This window comes from Copadichromis virginalis, linkage group LG16 (assembly GCF_057382275.1).
Source record: "Copadichromis virginalis isolate Kocher_CV1m ecotype Utaka linkage group LG16, C_Virginalis_male_GT1.1, whole genome shotgun sequence".
In the NCBI taxonomy this organism is placed as follows: domain Eukaryota; kingdom Metazoa; phylum Chordata; class Actinopteri; order Cichliformes; family Cichlidae; genus Copadichromis; species Copadichromis virginalis.
The window spans coordinates 28,963,517-28,987,289 of NC_140633.1; the positions used below are offsets into that span (position 1 = coordinate 28,963,517).

Sequence of the window (23,773 nt, forward strand, 5' to 3'; positions counted from 1 at the left end):
CACAGAGGATGTTAGAGGGTTAAAGAACAATTTAAAACATTTCTTGCTGGAATGAGATTTCAATTTGCTGCTGAAGATTAGAAGTGAGTCAGCAGTCGTGTCTGCAGTGGGAAGGTCATTCTACAAATGTAGAGTCTGTAAAAAAGAAGAAAGTTTATTTATTTTTTTTCTTTTTGCACCATTAAATGAAGCAGAAGCACCACAAAAACTGGGAAAGACAACATAAAACTGTTCCCGATAAACAAGAGAAGTGACCACTAGGGGTCATTTCTATATTACCCACCATTAAAAAGGTATTACTATACAGAGATTTTGCACTATTTAATACATTGCATGACAGTCATATATGCCTCATTATGATATCTGTTCAAGTGCAGAATAAAAAGCAGTAGAACTTTTAATCAGGGCAGTTAAATGGCTTGTTTAGCCTGAAGAGCTTCTTGAATGCATATTTGATGAACATTTTCATGGTACTGTGCAGATCAAAACAGCTCATTTGGCATTTTGATGTTGATGGTGGTGGAAAATGTTGTCTAATATATTTCAAATTCTCCTGCATAGTGCTCACTTGGGTTGAGACCTGTGGGCTTTCAAAGCCATATCATACATTTGACATTTTTTTCGTAATCAACACGTTCAATGACCTTTAATACCCCGTGGAATATATTGTCATCCTGGGAAAAAATGATCCTTCTCCCATCAGAATAGAAGGCTTCAGCATGGGAGAAAGGTGATCAGTCAGAACAGATTTGTATTGATTTCCCTCTAAAGGACAAGTGGACCTAAACTGTGCAAGCAAAATACCCCTCACAGCATAGCAGAGCCACAAGATGCTCTCATTGGAGGGGCTCTTGTTCCTTTAATTTGTCACCAGTCTGTTACTATTTTACAATAAACCCTGCCGCACCTTGGGTATCTCAGTGGTTTAGTTAAGGTGTGATGTCACAGGTTTGTTACCTGGCTGGCCATTTAATAAGGGATGCTGAGGTAACTTTGTGTTTGGAGCCACAGAGCTTTGACCGTGGAAAAAGTAGGTCTCGTTGATCAACCCCCAAACAGAATGACATATCCCTTTTTGATGAACAGATTTGAGAATTTTATTATTATTTTATTACTTAAAATTTTATATATTCCAGGAAAGCTCGGTTTGTCAAGCTTTTTTAAATCAGTGTTTCTGTGAGCGTGCAGACACTTGAGCTTACTAAAGCCAGCAGTCCCCCTTCATGTTTTGATGAGAGAAGCTGATCTCTTACCTGTGTCTTATCACATATTAGATCTGATATAACAATGTGCTGAGCTTTGATGGAGTTCTGGTGGGAGTATTAGGTTTGTTAATGTGATAGAGCAATGGAAGTGCTGTTAGTGTTGCAGTGTAGGAATCCACCAAGCCCGCTGGAGAAGATGATTAATACACTCTTTGATGTCTTACTGGCAAAGTGTCGTGGAGGATTAATCCATTTATAATGGCTCTGATGTGTGTGTGTGTGTGTGTGTGTGTGTGTGTGTGTGTGTGTGTGTGTGTGTGTCCATTGCAGTGGAGTTTAAGAAACTGGACTTGGCTTCATTGCAGTCTGTACGTCAGTTCGCCCAGAGCTTCAGAGAACGGGACCTGCCGCTAAATATTTTGGTCAATAATGGTGAGTCTTTGTGTTCTGTCCTTGTGTTATATGAGCGTGCAGCCGGACTCTGCACAAAGTTTATCAAATATTTATTGAGAGAAGTAGAAAGCCTCTGCGCAGCTGTGTAATTTCAATGCAGTCGCCTGGCTGAATTTAAAGGGAGTTTGAGAATTAAACACAGATCCAGTCACACTGTGAAATGTTCTGCACGCGTCCTTGGATACTGTATACAGTGGGGCAAAAAAGTATTTAGTCAGCCACCGATTGTGCAAGTTCCCCCACCTAAAATGATGACAGAGGTCAGTAATTTGCACCAGAGGTACACTTCAACTGTGAGAGACAGAATGTGAAAAAAAAAATCCATGAATCCACATGGTAGGATTTGTAAAGAATTTATTCGTAAATCAGGGTGGTCAATAACAAAAATACAACTCAATACTTTGTAACATAACCTTTGTTGGCAATAACAGAGGTCAAACGTTTACTATAGGTCTTTACCAGGTTTGCACACACAGTAGCTGGTATTTTGGCCCATTCCTCCATGCAGATCTTCTCGAGAGCAGTGATGTTTTGGGGCTGTCGCCGAGCAACACGGACTTTCAACTCCCGCCACAGATTTTCTATGGGGTTGAGGTCTGGAGACTGGCTAGGCCACTCCAGGACTTTCAAATGCTTCTTACGGAGCCACTCCTTTGTTGCCCGGGCGGTGTGTTTTGGATCATTGTCATGTTGGAAGACCCAGCCTCGTTTCATCTTCAAAGTTCTCACTGATGGAAGGAGGTTTTGGCTCAAAATCTCACGATACATGGCCCCATTCATTCTGTCCTTAACACGGATCAGTCGTCCTGTCCCCTTGGCAGAAAAACAGCCCCATAGCATGATGTTTCCACCCCCATGCTTCACAGTAGGTATGGTGTTCTTGGGATGCAACTCCTCCAAACACGACGAGTTGAGTTTATACCAAAAAGTTCTACTTTGGTTTCATCTGACCACATGACATTCTCCCAATCCTCTGCTGTATCATCCATGTGCTCTCTGGCAAACTTCAGACGGGCCTGGACATGCACTGGCTTCAGCAGCGGAACACGTCTGGCACTGCGGGATTTGATTCCCTGCCGTTGTAGTGTGTTACTGATGGTGACCTTTGTTACTTTGGTCCCAGCTCTCTGCAGGTCATTCACCAGGTCCCCCCGTGTGGTTCTGGGATCTTTGCTCACCGTTCTCATGATCATTTTGACCCCACGGGATGAGATCTTGCGTGGAGCCCCAGATCGAGGGAGATTATCAGTGGTCTTGTATGTCTTCCATTTTCTGATGATTGCTCCCACAGTTGATTTTTTTCACACCAAGCTGCTTGCCTATTGTTGCCTATCAGAAATTACTGACTGATGTATGGGTTTCACTTTAACCTTTGCGTTTTTTGTGTTTTATCTCTATTACTTTTTTATGTAAAATGTTAAATTAGTCTTGTAGCATTTGAATTAAATTCACATTTGAAATACTAAAATGCATTTTTTTGTGTATCAAATATTTGTGTGTGGATGTGTGTGTCAAGCGGGTGTTATGCTGGTTCCTGAGGGGCGTACGGAGGATGGATTTGAGCAGCACTTCGGTGTGAACTACCTGGGACACTTCCTTTTGACCTGGCTACTCCTGGATACACTGAAGGATTCTGGGAAATCGGGTCATGTCTCTCGTGTGGTCAACGTCTCATCCTCAGCTCACTGCATCGGACAGATCAGACTAAATGACCTGAATAGCCGGTAGGTACACACAAACACAAATGTCCAAAGACATGCATCTGATGCACACAATACCTGAAGTTAATAACAAATAATAAACTAATAAATAGTTAAAATGATATATAGACTTTAAAAATGCTTGCTTCAGATGCAAACTGAGTCATTTCATGTAATTGCTATTGTCACAGTGGTCATTAATTTTTCACTTTAGTGTTTGGTGGTTATCAGCCATTTACTATTGAGCCACAAACATATTTAATGATGTGTGACATTCACATTAAGCGCTTTATTAAAAAAGATAAAGTCAACCCTTCGATATTCTTTAAGAAGAGCGGTTCACATCCTTGTGTATTGTGTTCACCTGCCTTCTTTATGCTGAGATCAGTATTACACATCTCAGTTTGGCACAAGTGGACAACTGTTGGTTCCAGTTGGCTCAGTATCGCTCCAGCTCTCAACACTGCTGTCAAGATGTATTAACAGCCTGAATATCGTCATCATGTCGTTACATAGATATATTGGTGTTTAATATCCAAGGTCTTAAACTCAAATGCTGATTTAACTCAGTACAGACTTCTTTTAGTCCAAAAGCCTAGCATAACATTTATAATACCCTTGTTAAGTTTCGGGGACATTATAAATATATTATGTTATTTAAATAATAATTTTAAGCTTCTATCATACTACACACATTATATAGTTGAGGACAGAATTATTAATATTTTATTAATTAATTCCTTTTTTTTTTTTGAGGAATTTAGTTTGTTAGCAAAGTGAATTAATATAATTTAATCAGATTTTTGGAAAAGCTGTGTTAAAAGTTTCTTACTTTTTCATAGGGAGGATAATAATTGACATTCTTTCTTGCTCTCTCTGTATTCAGCCAATCTTACTCCTCACATGCTGCTTACTGTCAGAGCAAGCTGGCCCAGGTGTTATTCAGTTTCCACCTCCACCAAGAGATGCAGAGTGGAGGTTTCCAAGTGAGTTCGTGTGCCGTGGATCCCGGCATGGTGGATACCGCACTCTACCGCCACCTCTGGACACCCCTCCATCTGGCACAAAGTGTCATCGCTCGCCTGCTCTTCAGGGTAAAACACGGCTCTGCATTTTCTGTTGTGTCCCAACTGTAATATTCACCTTGTAGAGAAGTAGCGCACAATGTACGGTTCAGATCAAATATAGTTGACATGTGCTTAAAGTAAATGCATTTTATACTGTTCACACTGTATCACAGAATGATCGCAGTAATTGAGCTTCAAATTATTTTATTGTTAGAAGAATAGCTTGTAACAACAACATAGCAACCCTGGATAATTTAAGTGTTTCCTCAACTCTTGAGTTGCAGTTTATTCTGCGTTGAGGTTTTGGAACTGGAAATCTCTAAAAGTTAAAACTGTTAGATGTGAACCTACAAACTTGACTGTGGGCACTCTACAGATTGTATTATGAGATGAAACAGACACACACACACACACACACACACACAGTCCATCCACCCTGCTGAAAATGGAAGTGCTACTAAAACTCCAGCCCCTTCACTTTGTGTTACATTTTAAAGCCTTCTTTGCATAACTTAAAGCACTGACCCCAGGCTGCTGTTAATGTCCCTGAGATTTAATGGAAGAAGATGTGTGTGCATGTTTGAGCCCCAAGCCACAGTTGTCACATTTGCCTGTGAGCACAACCTTTGGAATAGTTTTGCCCCACATACAGTATGCAAACTTATTATCATGTGAAATAGTCCATGTAATTATTAACTAACACACACACATTTATTTTGCCTTTTACAACACCTTTTTATTTTAAACTCGGGGATTAAAGTTGGATTTTGCCCTAAGATTGGGTGTAATGGTGCCACATCGGGAAAATACGTAGAAGCAGGTTGTTAAATGAAGAGCACAGAGTGATTCTGACTTTAATCTCAGAATTCTGATTTTCTTTTCAGAATTCTGGTAGATAGACTATTAACGAATACTTGGCATATTCACAAAAAATTCAGTTGTATATTTAAGAATGAAGATAGAGTTTGCAAATACTGACTTTTGAGTTCATTAGAATTGTGCAAAGTCTGTTTTTGCATTTTATACTGTATTTCCATCTTTCAGTAAATTGCTGTTCCTATTTCCCATTTCCCATATTGAAAGTCAATGAACCTAGTACAATTTCTGAGAGTGCGGCACAATCAATATCCAGAGGAAGTAATAATAGCAACAAAAATGCAGCATCCATGAGAGTAAAGCAGTGAAGTGGTGAACAACAAAGCAATAGATGAGCTAGTATGAGAAGGTTCAGGTTCCTTTATTGATGCCCTTAGGTAGATTTCTTTTGCAGTTAAAAGAGCAGGCAACCCATCAACCAGACATCAAACACAGACACTGGCTACATATACAGAGGGAAAGAGAGCATTCTCCAGGCTTCAATAAAACCACAGCTTCAAACCCCCAAACTAATAAATACTATAAAAAGGCCAAAAAAATTTAATAAATTAATGAATACATTCAAATTAAGTGCACAATTTGCAATAGCTTTTCAGCTTTTTCCCTCTGGAAAAGATGAAAATCCCGCAGGGGATGGGAATTAGGGCTGCACGATAAATCGAAAATTTATTGTCATCGCGATATCAGCCTGCGCGATGGGCCCATCGCAAAAGACGGCGTAAACTGCGATAATTGGGTACCTTAAAATGTTTACACACGTGCTGTAAAGAATTTACCAATCAAAGAAATCCATTTACACATTTGACCAGTCGAATAGAGCCCTTCACGGCATTAACCAATCAAATGGATTAGAGGCCCGCCTCCTACGCAGGTCGGGCGCGAACAACGCTGCAGCAACGAGTCAGAGTTGTAATGGCTGAGAGCGAGACGCGTGACGAGAATGCTACTGAACTCGTGGCTAAAAAAAAAAATAGTACCTCACTTATTTGGAGGTACTTTGGATTTGATAAAGACGACGTTCTCCAAACACAGGTACTCTGCAAAACTTGCCGAACACTCGTGGCAACCACCAGAGGAAACACGACTAATCTCCACCATCATCTTCAATACAACCACAGAGAACTGTTTGAAGAGTTCCAGAAAGATAGGGCTAGCCAAACAAAGGTTGCTAATGTTAAGACAAAGAGCACAGCAGTCCAACAGCCGTCTCTGTATCAGAGTTTTTCAAGTGGAATTCCTTATGAGAAAACGTCGAAGCGGTACAAAGAAATAACAGAGGCCATTACACATTTTTTGGCTAAAGACATGATGCCTATAAATACAGTTAGCAGAGAGGGCTTCACCAGTCTGATACATAAAGTGGACCAGAGATACCGCATCCCCTCACGAAACTACTTTTCACATGTCGCCATTCCACAAATGTATGAAACATGCCGCAAGACCGTCATGTTTGAACTGAGCCAAGCTGAAAACTACGCAAGCACTACAGACCTATGGTCAAGTCGTACAACGGAACCATATATGAGTTTCACAGTGCACTTCCTCACCGAAGACTTTGAACTGAAAACACGGTGTCTAGAGACTGTGTATTTTCCAGACTCCCACACTAGTGAAAATATAGCCCATGTATTACGTGAGGTGTTAGCCAGCTGGGATCTTAAAGAAGATCGACAAGTGTGCATCACCACAGACAACGGTGCCAATGTTGTGAGAGCCACGGAGCTAAACAACTGGGTCAGACTTCAGTGTTTTGGACACAGGCTGCACCTTGCAATCGGTAAGTTTTATTCAAGGCAGATCTTTTTAGCAATGAAAATGTGCTATACATTATTATCAAATTGATATTGATAAGGATAATGTTACCTTTTTAGACAACTTTAGTTATAAATTTCAATTAGTTTTTTTTTTTTTTTTAAAAAGGTTTTAAACATGACAGTTTTTTTGTTTCCTCTTATTTCTCCAGAAAATTCTATCAAAGATGATGCCCGCATTGCCCGAGCCATTGGACTTTGCAAAAAGTTAGTTGGACATTTTTGCCACAGCTGGAAAGCAAAGATGGCTCTGAAAAAAGCACAGCAGAAGCTCAACCTCCCAGAGCACACACTGATCACAGAATGCCCAACCAGGTGGGGTTCCAGGCAGAAGATGATTGAGAGAGTCCTGGAGCAGCAGCGGGCCATTTCTGATGTCATCTCAGCAGACAAGAAATCAAGACACTTGATTCCTACTTGGCAGGATCTTGAGGTACTGGAGTCTGTCAACCAGGCATTACACCCCCTGCAAGACTTTACAGATGCCCTGTCTGGTGAGAGCTACGTTAGTGTTTCATATGTAAAACCAGTCCTTCATCTGATGAAGACGTCGGTGCTTGCAGAGAAGGAAGAAGACAGTGATTTGACAAAATCAATTAAGAAGAAAATCCTCGAGTACCTGATTACTAAATATGAAAATCCAGCTACCCAGGAACTTATGGACATGGCGTGCTTCATGGATCCCAGATTTAAAGTCAGCTACACCAGCACTGATCGAGTCTCAGACATCAAGACCAGAGTGATGTCAGAAATGGAAGCAGTGGCACAGAAGGTATTCATGCATGCTTATATATAAAACCTTTCAATTCATATTTAGTCCAAAATGTTTACTTTTCTTATAATCTGCTTTCTGTTCCAGGAGAGAAGCTCCGCTGAACCAGAGGCCCAGACAGATGATCCACCCAGTCGTCCCCTGAAGAAGGCAAAAAAGTCCCTGGGCAGTTTCTTCAAGGCAGCTCCAATCCCTACCTCCTCTTTTATGCATCTCTCACAAGCTGTTGAAGCTGAGCTTAACAGCTACTTGCTATCCACGGCCATAGACAGTGAGGAAGACCCCTTGGCATGGTGGAAACTCCACAAAATGACATTCCCACAGCTAAGCAAGCTTGCAAGGAAGTATCTCTGCATACCTGCAAGTAGCTCACCTTCAGAGAGACTTTTTAGTACATCAGGAAACATAGTAACATGTCAGCGCACATGTTTAAAACCTTGGAGAGTAAACATGTTGGTTTTCCTTAACAAGAACTTGCCATAAAAAACATTCACTCAGGAAGGATGAATGCAAGATAGAGAAACCTTTTTTTTTTTTTCAAAAAATTACAAAAATACACTACCTACATTGTTCTTAATTGTTGATAATATTAGTCTTGGCCAGTACGACCACAAAGGTAGACAATTGTTCTTTGGTGTGTTCCCACAGCAGACAAGTTCTTACCTATAGTTTAATCTAGTAAAGTTTCCACTCCAGTTTTGACTTGCATCATAACTACTTGGTGAGTGGTAAAATGATGAACAACTGCATAGAGATAATTTGCAGTATAATTTAAGTTATGTTTATTTAAAACTAATTATAGAGACCGGGAAGGATGTCTTTCAGAATTCAAGCCTCAGAAATTTTTTTATGGGGGCAATGTTTCAATGTTTGACTGCACTTTGTTGTTACACTGCTAATACAGCAGCTTTCATTAAATAAAACTGTGCAGTAAAACGGAAATTATGTATTTGTTTTTTGTTTTTTTTTTGCTATTTATTTTATCGCAAGTCATATCGTTATCGCAGTATTGATCACAGTTATCGCACATCGCAGGTTTTCCTAATATCGTGCAGCCCTAATGGGAATCATCATTTAAGAGCTGGCCATCCTCTGCAACTGCCTGGTATACATCAACTCTAGGCTAAGCTGCAATTTACCAATCAGCTGCCCTGACCAGTTTACAGTTTGACTCAGTTTGTTCCTGTCCTTCAAAGACAGGTCACCATGACACCAAGGAAAAAGATAAAACTGACTCAATAAAAGATTTTAAAAAAATATTGTCATAATGGTCTTATCAATATGAAAGGAGGACCTTGATGACCCTTTTTCAAGATTCGAGGTTCAAGAAGTTTATTGTCATGTACACTGCAAAACACAATTGGTTACACAGAGTAATGAAATTCTTACTTTGCAGGTTCCCTTCACACAACTAAAAAGACTAAAAACCAACTTAAAAGAAAGTAATAATAAGTAAGTAAAATAGTGCTTGTAGATGTGGTGTAATCAGAATTTAAAGTGCAAGTAGTTGCAACACCGTCACAGTGATAATATATACAGAATATGCAATATTACAGTGTATATGTAAAGATACGTACAAAAATTGCAAATTTACAGGTTAATATAAATGTACATATATATAAGTGTTCTGGACACTGCTTCACAGTTTGTGTGAAAATTCAAGCTTGAATCAATAATAGTCCCCAGATATTTGCAGGGACACATTCCTTGGTTTGACCCTTAATGTTTGTGGAATCAGATATGCTGGAATTTTTCCTGAAATCCGCAATTATTTTCTGGGTTTTCAATATGTTGAGCTGGAGATAACAATTTTTACACCACCTGAAAAAGGGCTCAATAGCATGTTTATGGCTGGTTTTCCTTTCCGTGTATGTAAAAGTAAGTAAGTAAGTAAAATTTTATTTATATAGCACATTTCTAGATAGAGATCACAAAGTGCTTTACAAGATATAACAGATTAAAAAGACAAAATACAAACTGTCACGGCTGCCGAGGCGAGCCGTGTGGAGTTAGAAGAAGGACCCAAGATGCAGGCAGTGGATGAGATGCTGGTGAGTTTATTTACACAGTGGTGAGAAGGCAAAACAGGCAAGAGGGAAGACAAAACTAAAGACCTGAACTGGGAAAGCTAAATGACAAACCTGAGATGAAACAAAAAGGGAAGAGAGGCAGAGAGACGAGCAGGACACCGAGGAACACAGACTGACGCAATGTTACACAGACGAACCGGCAACAGGCAGGAGAACACACAGGGCTTAAATACACACACCAGTAATCAGGGGATGAGAGACAGGAGGGCAACACAGCTGGGAGAAATCAGAGCTGACGGGACAGGGGAAATGTAAACTGAACACACTCACATCAGACATGAACCTTCAGAATAAAACAGGAAACTAACAGACACAGAGAACCAGACAGGACACTGAACTTGACAGGCAGACTCATGAGCAGACAATAACACCATGGCCAGACAGAGGGAACACAGAGAAGTGGGAGCAGGCAGGCAAAGAACAGAAACCTAACAAATGGCAAAATCACAACAGAATACACACTCGGAATGAACAAAAGCATAAAGAAACACAAAACACTGAGTCCACAGACTCAGGACCATGACACAAACAAAGTTAGCAAAAGGCAGTTTTAAAAAGATGTGTTTTTAGCTGTTTTTTAAAAGTAATCAATGAATCAGCGGATCGTAAGTCCTGAGGAAGGGAATTCCACAGTCTGGCGGCCACAGTAGCAAAAGCTCTATCACCCCTAGTTTTCAGTCTCGTATACTGAATGACAAGTAGGCCCTGACTACTCGACCTCAGAGACCTACTAGGGGCATAGGGCTGTAAAAGTTCAATGATATATGGTGGTGCTTGTTGTTGAAGAGCCTTGAAAGTTAAAACCAAAATCTTAAACTGGACTCTAAATTCAACAGGAAGCCAATGTAACTGCATGAGCAACGGTGTTATATGTGAAAATTTAGAAGCTTTCGTCAAAAGTCTTGCTGCAGCATTCTGAACGATCTGCAGACGCTCCAAAGAACCTTTATTTAAACAAGTAAACAGGGAATTGCAATAGTCCAGTCGTGAAGAGATAAAAGCATGAATAACAATCTCCAGTTCGGTATAGGATATAATAGAGCTCAATTTAGAAATATTTCTTAAATGATAAAAGCAAGACCGAACAAGAGATTTAACATGACTATCTAACGTAAGAGCAGGATCAAGGATAATCCCTAAGTTCCTGACAGATGGTTTTACAAACGTTGAAAGAGGACCAAGAGCATTTATTATACTGGGTATATGTCTATCTGGGGCACATAAGAGGACTTCGGTTTTACTGTCATTTAGTTGGAGGAAGTTTTCAGCCATCCAGCCTTTAATGGTTTCCAAGCACACATTTAAAAGCCGCAGCTTAGAAGCCTCTTCCGGTTTAAAAGATATATAGAGTTGGATATCGTCTGCATAACAATGGTAACAAATATCCTCAAAAGGGCTCAAAATGTGCTGAAGAGGGAGTAAATAAACTAAAAACAGTAATGGCCCTAGCACAGAGCCTTGTGGCACACCAAAAGACAGGGACGCAGAAGATGATCTATACTTAGAAACTGCCACAGAAGAATATCGTTCAGAGAGATACGAGGAGAACCATTTCAATGCAGTCCCAGAGACACCAACCCAGTGTTTCAGCCTGTTAAGTAAAATATAGTGGTCAACAGTATCAAAGGCCGACGTAAGATCCAACATTAAGAGAACAGAACATTTACCTGCATCGCTTTGTAACAAAATGTCATTAGAAACTCTAAGAAGGGCTGTTTCAGTGGAATGAACTTTACGAAAGCCAGATTGAAATTTGTCGAAAATACTATATTTATCTAAAACTGCTGTAAGCTGCTTAGCCACGATCTTCTCTAGAATCTTAGCAATTAACGGAATTTTTGAGATCGGTCTATAATTGCTAGTGAGAGATGGGTCCAGCATAGGCTTTTTTAACAAGGGATGTATAACAGCAGTTTTAAAATAGGCAGGGACTATGCCCGAGGCCAAGGAGGTATTAATTATAGTAAGAATACAGGGACCAGTAGAGTAAAAGACATTTTTAAATAATGATGCAGGTAAAAAATCAAGAGAGCAAGAGGATAATTTTGTTGCACTAACTATCAGTATAAAAGACTGACAATGACCGTGTCATCTGCATACTTTAAAATGGCCCTACCATCAAGCATCCAACCGTTGCCCCTCCCCAATCACAGAAAGAGTTGGGTGTTTTGTTGTTGCTGTTGTCTTTCTGTACTAAAACTCCTACGTGGATGGAGAGACTTTTTAACTACAGACAGCAAAATGAATTATGAAGAACACGTTTTGCTTGCCAATACCCCCCCCCCCCCTCCTTTTTTGTACTTAAAAATTCAGCCCTTCAAGTACAATGATAATTCACTTAGAAGAACAATTAAAATTGATGTTTGAAATTATTGCACAGTAGTACAGCATACACACATCACAGACAGCACTCACGTACTGTTATACACGAGTATGCAAGTGTGCTGTTAAAGCTTTCAGGTTGTGATCCTCTCTCTGCTCAGAAACCTGCTGCTGGTCTCACTGCTGACACTGAGATCATTGTTAAAATGCATCAACACCAGCACTCTCAAGCATACGCTCAACCATGAAAACACACACACACACACACACACACACACACACACACACACACACACACACACACACACACATGCTCTTACCCTGAGCCTTCCTTTCAGTGATGCTAACACACAGTGACATTAGCCCTACTCTTTCATCCGTGTCCACACACACACTTAGGCACATTTTTTTGTCTACGTGAAGATAGGTTGTTGTTGATCTTGTCTTCCATTCCAGTTCTTTTCTTTATATATTTTATATGCAGGAGCTCTTTAAATTTTTAATTGTGTTTATGTGTTTGTCCCTAGACTCCTGAAGAGGGCGCTACCACTGTGCTCTCTGCTGCTCTGTCACCTGCTCTGGAGGGAGATTGTGGAGGAGGTTACTGGGCCAATGGGTGCAGGGAGATGACAACACCGCTGACCTTTGATCCCCAGCTGCAAGTGAGCCTATGGGAAATCAGCCTCCAGTTGCTGAACCTCCACTAGCATGAGACAAGGATGACCAACAGGACTAAACCCATTTGACAACATCAGATAAAAAAGACCCTATATTCAGGGCGGCCAGCCATTCTCTCCTCCCTTTTTCATACTTCACATCAGGGCGTTGCTAGCAATTTGTTACAAGTGTCATAATCCAGTGCTGGACTGTGATTGGTTGTTTAGAGAGCAAAGATCTCTTTCTTTTAGCGTTTTTTTTTTAGTTTTATTTTTTATTTTCTTTTTTCCAGACCTGCCAAAGAAGGGCTACAGGGGATGGAAGATGCTTTTTTTGCTTTTCACTGTGAGCAAGCAAACATATTTGCACACACACACAACCACACTCTAGGGTTGTAGCTATATGTCATTTTGCTGTCATGGATAGCAGAGAGTTGCTGTTGGCGCCATCTAGTCAGATATCAGTTAATGGCACCCACCAATGATATGATGAGTTTGATTCCCTGATCGCGTATCAGAGAATCAGTCATCTGCTATGATACAAACCTTACTTTGATTTTTCAATTAGTCCGGCCCACAATAACTAAATTCCTCTTGGAAGCTTTTTCACATCAACAAAAAATTCCAGTAAAATAATCCAAAAGCTTAATTTTGGCAACAAAATAACATATTGGTCAAACCCTAGCATACGCGCACATACAGTACACACACATTTACACACTACGACAATGATCTGATCTGATCCTGCCTTGCTGTGGCAAGGGAATGTGATGTCATCAGTTTGCGTTGACACATCACTGCGATTTCTCAGATCGTATTGCCATCCGGCCTCTTTTACTGGGAGCACTTTGTTTTTATTGGTTACTATTGAATCATGTTAACTGCTGGTTGTAGTTGCATGAGTAGATGTTTTTACAGACGTGAATTTAGCTGAAAAGCTAAGAATCCATCATCGTCTCCTCTTTCCTCTCTCCGGCGCGCAGTAACCCAATAAAAGATGTTCCTTTTGACTGCTAGGGGGATTTGGGAAGAGTTTTAAAAAAGGGAGATATTTCAGATAACAGTAAGCCTAAATTTGGAATGATTCCCCTTCGACCCAAGAGTGATGAAACGTTTGGTTGAGTTGCTGTGAATTTTTATGCTGTTATTTCTAAAGCGGAATTTCCAGCTGTTTCTGGTTGTCTGCTCAAAAAAAATGAGAAAAAAAAAGGTTTGGGAACCGACCTCAAATTCATTTTGTCACCGTTTTCCTTTGTGATCTGTGCTAATCGCTTTTTTCTGTGTCTGTGATACGTGTGCATGTATTATGCACACAAGCTAAGAATTAACTCATGTATAGACCCAATTCATGCTGATGGATAGCACAACAATGGCTAACCCCGGAGGAACTGCAACGAGAAGGAATGCGAGAGAGGGGAAAGCACATTTTTTCAGCATTCAAACTGTGATTGGTTCCTCATTGCTGCTGCTACTGCCTCTTCCTCATTTGGCGCCGCTCCCAGTGCATTGTGGGATTGAGATTTCCCAGTAGTGAGAATCAAACTCCATCTGCTGAGCTGACACACACACACAGACACTCACTCAGAAACATTGGAAGCAGTACATCCAGGCATAGGCTTATCCAAACAAGCGCACAGCAAATAAACACGTCTGTCTGTGATGCAGGAACATGCTCACACACTCTTACACACATACAAAGACACACTTAATGCCATCTCCACTGTGATTAACATGTTTTAGCTGTGGGGATGAAAAGTGTTATCTCAAATTAATTAAGTTTTGGCTAAAATCCTTAACCACAAGTCATCGCTGTAGTGTATGTGTACGTTGTTGCTTTGAATAAAGCCAGTTCGCATCCAGCATTCATTATGATCTGCCGCATGTGAAGCGATAGTATCACTGTGGTAGCTAATTCAGCCAGTGGCACAGTGTCAGACATGAAGAATAGGAACAAAGTGTAATGGAAGAAAATGCATAAAGGAAAAAGGCATCAGCTTTAAGGCACTCATTGCTTAAATGGTTAAATTTAATGTGATTCTCACTGTTTTGTCAAGCAGTTTAAGTATTTGTCTCAATTCCGAGACGAAAAAATCATCCTTCAGAGAATTTGTAGGACAGACTGACCCGCTGCCGCCACCGCTAAATCAGACGACAGTCTAAATTTACAAGGGGAAAAAATAAAGGCGTATTTGCCCCATCCTTGTCATCTTATAAAGTCATTTTTGGTTTATGTTATTCATAAGTGTGTTGGGCTTTTTGGTTCATGTGATATATCTACCAATGATGTGTCAACCCAAATATCTGCCTAATATCTTATGAATATTTGAATATATGAGTTGACAAAGATTGCAAAAATGCGCAGGAACCTGCACTTTGAAGGGAGGCATTATGCTAAAAAACCCTCTTTAAGATTCCCAGGACTTTGCGAGGATTCACAATCTCATGGCAGTCGGCCCTATGAGCATCACAAATACTGACGGTATAATACTGAAGCCGTTACATTTGGAATTTATTAGTTTTGACTGATACATTTGGCTGAGATGAGGAAGCCATCTGTATTCATCTGGCTTCCAGGTATTCAGTATCTATTATTATCCGGTGCCAAGTCAAATACGCTGAATTGTGGGAGAAAAATTTTGAGGGGATGAAAAAATGACAGAAAAAATAAAAGGAACGCCTCCCGGTCGTAGTTATTATAACTATCAGGGTGTGACACGGACTCTGATATGATGTGAAGGCACCATAACTCCAAGACAACTCATCAAAGTTTACATCCCATAAGAGAGGCTTATTCTGATTAGAAATTAAAATATAATTTTAAAGCAAACATCAAAGGTTTTTTTTTTCTAGATTAGCAATTGTGTGTGAGCTGACTCTAAATACCAGCAATATTGCTCAGTCTTTTGAGTGTTGTATTGTTTTTCAGGCTGCTTGAAAACAGTTTATTGCCTCAGTGCTTCCTTTGTTTGACTGTGTGGTTGCCCTTGGCCACTGTAAGGTACTGATTAAATAACAAACAGCCAAACCTAGTGCATATCTATACATCTATATATATCTCTACATATAGATATATAAATATAAAATGCACATGCTTCCGTTCACACAAATAAAAACACCAGCCTATCCACTCAGTGGCGCTTATTGAAAGAATTCAAGGCTACAATATGACATACATCCTGTCAAAGAGCTACCGTGTTTTTCTCAGCTGCTACAGTAGATGTATTTTAGCTGGAAAGGGCGAGTGGGGGAATGTCACAGACTCTCCCTTCTATCTGAGCACAAGGTTTTCCAAAGGCGAAAGGAGGAAACGCGCACGGATCTGTCTCAGTGTGCTTATCGTGTCGACGTGCAGAAGTGACTGCTAAATTATCACTGATTTACCCGGTTATATACGGTATTTAGCGTCCTCCTGAAGCATTCTACACAGACACGACAACACGGTGAACTTTCTGAACTCGATTTGCAAATATAGAAAAAGAACAACAGCTCCAGTAACTGTCTGTGATATTATCTGTGTGTTATTTACTCGTATATGATCGTTTCAAAGCGTTGGAGGAGACCAGTGAAGACATTTGTAGATTAAAAATAGCCATTCCTCTGAACAACCTGGGATCACATTTATATTAAATGTTCCAGTCCCAAGTTCTGCAAAATCTTAAATGTGTATATTTGCACTGGTGTGAAAAAGTGTTTTTTCCCTTGCTGATTTCCAATGTTTTTGTATGTTTGTCACACTTAAATGTTTTAGATAATCAAACAAATTTAAATATTAGACAAAGTTAACACAAGTAAACACAAAATGCAGTTTCCTAATGAAATTGTTTTATTATTAAAGGGAAAAAATTCCAAACCTACATGGCCCTGTGTGAAAAAGTGATTGCCCCCTAAACATAATAACCCTTAGCAGCAGCAATCTACAGTCAAACGTTTGCGATAACTGGTAATGAGTATTTTACGCTGTGGAGGAATTTTGATGAATCTTTGCAGAACATTTGTTGTTCAAGCACAAACTGCTTTTTTAAGGTCAGGCCGCAGCATCTCAATCGGATTCAGTCAGGGCTTTGACTGGGCCACAATGAAGTTTTCATTTTGTCTTTCTTAAGCTATTCAGAGGTGGAGCTGGTGTGTTTTGGATCATTGTCCTGCTGCAGAACCCAAGTTTATGTTCCTTTTCCTCAGGAGTGGTTTTCGTCTTGGAACTCTATGCAGACCCAGTCTCTTTCTTATGGTGGAGTCATGACCACTGACTTTAACTGAGGCAAGTGAGGTCTGCAGTTCTTTGGTTCTTGTTCCGGGTTCTTTTGTGACCTCCTGGATGGGGTAACTGTGGTAGGCTGGCCACTCCTGGGAAATCCACCCCAGTTCCAGGTTTTCTCCAGGTGTGGATAATGGCTCTCACCATTTGTCAGACAGGTTCTATCTAAGGGGTTTCTTGATTCACCAGGTCTGGCAGTAAATAAGCCTTAGTCTAGCAGTGAAACTACACTCAACTTTGTAAAACGTGGTTAATTACAGCTAAATCGTGATTTAACAAGGTGGGGCAATCACTTTTTCACACAGGACCATGTAGGTTTGGATTTTTCCCCCCTTAATAATATTAATAATAAACACCTTCATTTAGAAACTACATTTTGTGTTTACTTGTATCATCTTGGGGGGGCAGGGATAGCTCAGTAGGTAGATTGGTGGCCCCATGATCGGAAGATTGAGGATTCGAATCCACTGAACGGCTATCCTGAGCAAGGTACTGTCCCTACACGCTGCTTCCCGAGCGCCCAATGCCTGCCCACTGCTTCACTGAGTGAACGGGTTAAATGCAGAGAGGAATTTCCCCATGGAGATCAATAAAGTATACATTATTATTATTATTATCTTGGTCTAATATTTCATTTTGTTTGATGATCTGAAACATTTAAGTGTGATGAACATACCAAAAAATCAGAAAGCAGGCACTCCACTGTATATTCAGTGATATAAAGATGTAAACGGGGGGTAAAACCAGATGAACTGAGTCCTTACTCTGGTACTATTCCAGTTAAAAGAAGCCACATTCTAGTGTCGTTTAACCTTTATTGCATACACCCCTAAACTGTTTTCTCCTTTGTTGTGAGAGCGACCTTTCAATTGAGCCCCTGGAGGCTGCAAATCGAAGACATTTCCCACCTCAAATCCATTGTAAACATTCAGTGCACCTGGGCCCCCTGAGTTTTTATTGAAATGTGTGGAATGTTTTATTTTTTATCATTATTTCGTTGTTGTTGATCTTATTGCTTTTGCTGTGCCTAAAAAAGAAATCTCCCTCACCGATGTGTTAACTGTGAATTTTTTCATGTAGAAATTAACTCGTAGAACTTGTGATACCGTCTTGTCCTGTGCATTGATACGATTTCTCTCTCTCTGGAGTGATTGGAGTGGAGGTGAAGAATGTTTGTGTATGAATGACTGTGCGTGCGTGCGTGCGTGTCTCTAGATAAGGGTGTTGATGTCTATGATCTTTTTTTTTCTTCTTTTTTTTTGGGGTTTTTTTGGTCAATTATTGTGACATTCCAGCAGCAGCCGTCACCTTTTCTATTATCCAAAGCCTCTCAATAAACATATCATTGTGCCATTTGCTCTCCATCCTTCTTCCCAGCGTGTGAGTGAGAAACCGTCAGTCTGATGTTGCTCGACATGAGACAGCGAGCCTCGAGCACTGTCTGAACTTTTGAGACATTCTCAGATCCATCAGTGAAACGTACACACACACACACACGGTCATTTTTCCATTACAATAGAGGACCTTACATTCACTTAAATTGTTTTTCTTCAGTCTTACAGTGCCTGCCTGATCTTAACTTTAATCTCACATTTACCCTAAAATTGAATGATTTTTAGAGCCTCACAGTATAAATAGGTTTTTTGCAACCACAGTGAAAACAATGCAAGTTCTCACGTTTATTTCTTCCTGTTACCTACTAGTAAGCAGTAGTAATGCAATGACTCTTATATAGCATTCATTTGGCACATTACTATCCAAAGCGACCTAAAGTTACAGTCTTTGTGATTTCAGAGTGGCTTTCTGCTTCATGCCTTGTGCCCTCTATTCTAAACTATGGTAAAAATTCAGATGAAGAGCAACATGTGATTTTACACATTATTTACAGTATTTAACAGCAAAGCCAAAAATCAGATGCAGTGTCTGGAAATTAAGTACAGCCTATGATTCAGTAGACACAGAACCACTTTAAGCTGCACTTTATCAGTCTCTTACAACACCGTTGAGGCATTTTCGCCCACTCTTCTTTACAATGTTGTTTCAACTCGTAGAGGTCTGCAAGCATTTTCTTCAGGGTCACCACAGCATTTCATTGGGGTCGAGGTCTGGACTTTGGACTATTGCAACACTGGGAGCTCCTCCTTCCTTCCAGTCTTTTTCTAATTTTACTGCCATGAAGTTTAACATTTAACATCCAATCTGAGGCCGGTACAGTCTGAGATGTAGCTCTTGGGCTTTTTATTCTCTTTTTTTCTTTTCCTTTTTTTGTAGTTTCTCTGAGCATTTCATGGTCAGAGTTTAGAGTGAATTTGCTGAAATGTCCACTCCTGGCAAGATAGGCAGCTGTCTTGAATGCCTTCCACTTGTGAATAATCTTTCACACAGGAGGATGATGGATTTCAAATTGTTTAGAAATGGCTTCATAACCTTTCCCAGATTGGACAGCAACAATTGACCACTGCTGAAGTCTTCCCCTCTACGGCATTGTGTGAATGCACACACTATGGATGCAGCAACAGTCTACTTTAGTGTGCAACCTGCTTCTTGCTCAGAACTTTGAAAACAACAATTTATGCCTGTTTTTTGTTGTTGTTGTTGTTGTTGTTTGTTTGTAGGAGAACCTGCATCTGTTATTTTTTAATACACACAGGTTGTTTTCAGATGCTTCTGTGGAGAATTGGCCTCCTTTGAAATTTTTCTAATTAAATTAATGAAAGTACAAACAATGTTACAGAAATATTAACTAGAGACAGCCTCAGTTCACCTTTAGTTTGCCAATAATAAAACAAAGTCAGTGACGTGCTGTTATTCGTCGTGGTAAAAAACTGAGGGGTTCAAAGAGAATATATACTTCAGTGCACACAGCAGACTGGAGACCTTCAGACAACATAAACCTCTTCTGAAGTTTTTCTGTGAAGAACTGCAATTTAGGCTTTCATCATCACGCCACTTCATAGCTGAATGCTCTGGTACGATCAGTACTTTGCAACCTGCAATCTGTGAGTCAAGCTAACCTCAGCAGCTCCTTGGTTATTTGTGGTTATTTGTGGGTTATGATAAACTTATACCTTTTAATATGAACCCTGCAAAAACTATTTCAAATTAATTAGTTAATTAATAACTTTTTTGAGGAAATCAAACGCACCCACAAAACCATGAGGAAAAGTCAAGAATCCCTCTTACCACTGATCCTGCCTAAATATATTCATATATTGTAAACCCAGTAAAAGTGTGACATCTGTCTGCGTGCGCATGTGACAATAGACTTTCAATTAGAGGAGGCACTGAAGAGCAGGTGTTTTCTTGCCTTAAAGAAAAGTAAGAAGAATCAAAGGTAAATCAAACCCCCAGCACGTTTGACGGCGCATCTGAATGGCAGGAGAGGAGAGTTACATCATGTAGATGTCTATTTCTTAGAATTACTATCTGACACAGCTCTCTGTACTACCAGCACACATATAGCATGTCTGCGCTTAATTGAGTGCTGTCTGAGTTCACTCGAGCAGAAAACGGAAAGAAAGAGTAACCTAAAATGGCAAAATGGCCATCCTCATTTATGTCAAGGTAATTGGCGCTCATACTGGAGAGATTATGGTTTCTAACAATGAGTATAATCCACAGCATCATAAACACGCTTAATAGCTTCATATTGAACCACTGAGTGTCAGCGCTCCCAGCATAAAAGTCCTTATGGAATAACTAATGAGCTCATTGCATGCAAATGCTTAACTTAGTAAGTGTCTAATAAGTATTCATTTATGTGATTACCTCCAAATAACTGAGAAGACACTATTGCTCATATTCAGGTCGGAACAGGTTGGCACACTTTGTTTGTGCAGACGCCTCAGATTCCTCAAATATCTCTGGGAGCACAGTCATAGGTTTTGCTCTGAGTCCACAAAACACGTGTAGGCTGGCCTGGTGAACTCCCATGCCTCCTCAGTCATCTGGGAGACTGTGAAAACCTTGCCCACTGTTCCATGGCCAAGATGGAGCCTGCATATTTCTCCTGTATCTGAAGTCCAACTGTCAGCCAGAGCCTCCTTTTCAACAACCTTTCCTGTAAGGCCAAAAAGTGCGATGCTTGTGTTATAATTCGCGCCCACTCTGATCTCCTTATTGAAAAGAGAACACATTTTTACTTGAGGTGTTAGTATTGGTAAAAAGTATTGGTTAGCCAAGTCAATCAGACTTTTTTTGCACACTCAAGGAGCTGCTGTCTGTTAGCCATTAGAGGGGGAAAAAATGCAAGTTCAAAGCACTGCAATATAAGCTTCATTTTTCTTATATACACAAAATATTCTGGCAGTCCACCCCATAGCTGTCAATATATTCAGTTCTAAACCTACATTGCCCTTCACAGAAACATTCCAGTAGCATGGCTAAAAAAAAATCACTACAACCCAAGGACACTAAACATAAACCTGCTGGAACTGGTGATAAAAAAGAATAAAAGCTTACTGTTGTGAGTAAAGAGTAGGCTACTTTATTTCAGGAAATAAAATGTGAATTTGTTTCTGAAAGGTACAGAATCACCATATTATCTTCATGCAATACAGAGTTTTTTGTTATGACCCACTGCCTCTGAAACAGATTAGCTTTGAATGTGTTGCCATGCCTTGACAGATGCATTTGAGGGAAAGACGACATATTCACTCTTTTCCGCATTTATTTTTTAAAGATGCAACCCACCGAGCCTCTAATCACAAGTGCATCCCAAACCTGTTCACAAGTTTTGCTCAAAATCTTTTGAAGGACTTTTTCTTCCATCTCTGAGGTCAGCGTGCTGAACAGATGTGTCCAACAGATGTCCGTCTGTCGATGGACTCATAAATTTTCTTTCTGACTTGAAGGGAAAAGAGAATGACATTTCTTTGGATAACACACAAAGTATTGAATGAATCTAAAACCAAAATGTTTATTGAGTCAGGAGTCAAGATGAAGTATTTATCATTTATTCATAACTTTAACATTTTTCCCTTTTTCAATTAGACAGCGAAAACAAATGAAATCTGCAGATAAAGGGAACCTGTTAGTTACAGATGTCTAATTTGCCTCTAAAATGTTCCAAAACAATGAAGAATTCATTACCCGACAGTGTGGGGCAAAACACTATCTGCAGTCTCACCTATTAGCAGTATCTAAGTGTAAGATTACGACAGTCATTAATCTTCCAGGCAGCAGTGGCTTATGGGAAGGGCCTGACAACCTGGGGCTAAGTGATACATGGACCTTGTCAAGACTCCTGATGGAGGGATGAATGAGAAGACAAAGACTTACACATGCCCACTACACCTGACCAATACGGTCTGTGATAGGTGATAATTGGTATGTCAGCCCTAACAGTACCCTGACTATTTAGGAGCACATGATAGTATTTACAATGTAAACTAAAGAAACACCACTTCATGCAGTGATGCATCCTCTAATAACCATCTTTTCTGTGCACCAGTTTGTGGTTTCTTTTTCAGAGTTACATTAAAACTGCATTTATCACCTTACTGTACAGCAGGGCTCCCTTTGCTCAGTTTTTCATAGTGTGAAGCTGCTTTGTTTCCACGTATCTCGTTTAATCTATTTTTAATTACAAACCATCCTGGACTCACTAATTGTGCAGTCAGACTGATTTAGTTTGGACTCTGGTGTGTGACTGCCCCCTGGTATGAGGCCAGTAGAGATCATTACAATACTTCAAAGAAAACCTAGTTTTTACATCAGTGATATTTCAGTGTAAAATGATTTCCTACCATGCGTACATTTGATCTTCATCTCAGATTGTATGACATATTTGGGCCTAGATAAAATGTTACATTAGTTGCACTTTAACTAGAAAGTAATGACATAAATATATGTATTAAGGTGCCATTCTGAATTCTGCATCTGCGTGTTGTAGCTTCAGTTCTTGTATCTGATTCTTATGACAATATACTCCCAGCAAATAAATGTCTATTGTATATTTTTAAAAGAGAAAATATGAATTCATGCCTGCTGAAAACAAAAGAATCTTTAAACTTATATGAGTTTAAATGTGCGTTCAAGAAAAAGTAATCCCTTATTTTGAATGACATTTTATAACACTTCGGCAAGCTATGTATGACAGTCATGGAGCTGTGCCGCTGTCATGTATGGCAATGATTGGTGGTGATTTTAATATATGGTATTTTATTCTCTCCATATCTACTGTCATTTCCTCTTGTGTAAACTGCTCATTTAGCTACAGTTCTCGCTTCCTGTTTTATTTTGGTACTTTCTTAGTTTCGCGTCCTCTTCCTGTTTCATTGTCCTTGATTATTTTCACCTGCATCTTGTTACACTGCTGTGTCCTATTCCTGATTACCCTTATATGTGTAAATAGTGATGTCTTCTCTACAGTCTTGGCTTCAGTGTCAGCTGTGTCATACATACATAACAGTCTATGTGCGCTTTGTGAGCTATAGCAACTATACCTGCCTAATCTATGTTTCCAGCACTTTCTCAAATGTAAATGTCCTCTTTTCTTTTTGTTTAGTTCCTGCTCAATACTAATTTAAATCTTGCTGCTTTTCAAGATTATTGTCTTATAGAGC

General features: G+C 39.8%; 2 protein-coding genes across 4 annotated transcripts in view; both read left to right on the forward strand.

The window, feature by feature from the left end:
* Nucleotides 1-18,560, forward strand: part of LOC146691021 (polyprenol dehydrogenase) — a 61,470-nt gene extending 42,910 nt beyond the window's left edge. For 2 of the 3 annotated variants that reach the window (XM_085434309.1, XM_085434305.1), the window contains exons 4-7: nucleotides 1,536-1,637; nucleotides 3,175-3,382; nucleotides 4,245-4,452; nucleotides 12,824-18,560. In XM_085434309.1, the coding sequence (XP_085290435.1) occupies nucleotides 1,536-1,637; nucleotides 3,175-3,382; nucleotides 4,245-4,452; nucleotides 12,824-13,003 (698 nt within the window). In that variant the 3' untranslated portion in view covers nucleotides 13,004-18,560. The remainder of the gene's footprint in view (nucleotides 1-1,535; nucleotides 1,638-3,174; nucleotides 3,383-4,244; nucleotides 4,453-12,823) is intronic. The other variant, XM_085434308.1, reaches the window with a different exon arrangement.
* LOC146691023 (E3 SUMO-protein ligase ZBED1-like) lies at nucleotides 5,947-8,935 on the forward strand. Its single transcript, XM_085434304.1, has 3 exons — nucleotides 5,947-7,078; nucleotides 7,265-7,884; nucleotides 7,972-8,935. Exons 1-3 carry the CDS (start codon nucleotides 6,214-6,216, stop codon nucleotides 8,365-8,367), a joined length of 1,881 nt encoding a protein of 626 aa, XP_085290430.1. The 5' UTR covers nucleotides 5,947-6,213; the 3' UTR covers nucleotides 8,368-8,935.
* Nucleotides 18,561-23,773: the final 5,213 nt, after the last annotated feature.

Coding starts and splice junctions, on each gene's coding strand:
- LOC146691023 (XM_085434304.1), top strand. CDS start 6,214: ATGGCTGAGAGCGAGACGCGTGACGAGAATGCTACTGAACTCGTGGCT. Junction 7,079..7,264: donor CAGGCTGCACCTTGCAATCG/GTAAGTTTTATT, acceptor TTATTTCTCCAG/AAAATTCTATCAAAGATGAT. Junction 7,885..7,971: donor TGGAAGCAGTGGCACAGAAG/GTATTCATGCAT, acceptor TTTCTGTTCCAG/GAGAGAAGCTCCGCTGAACC.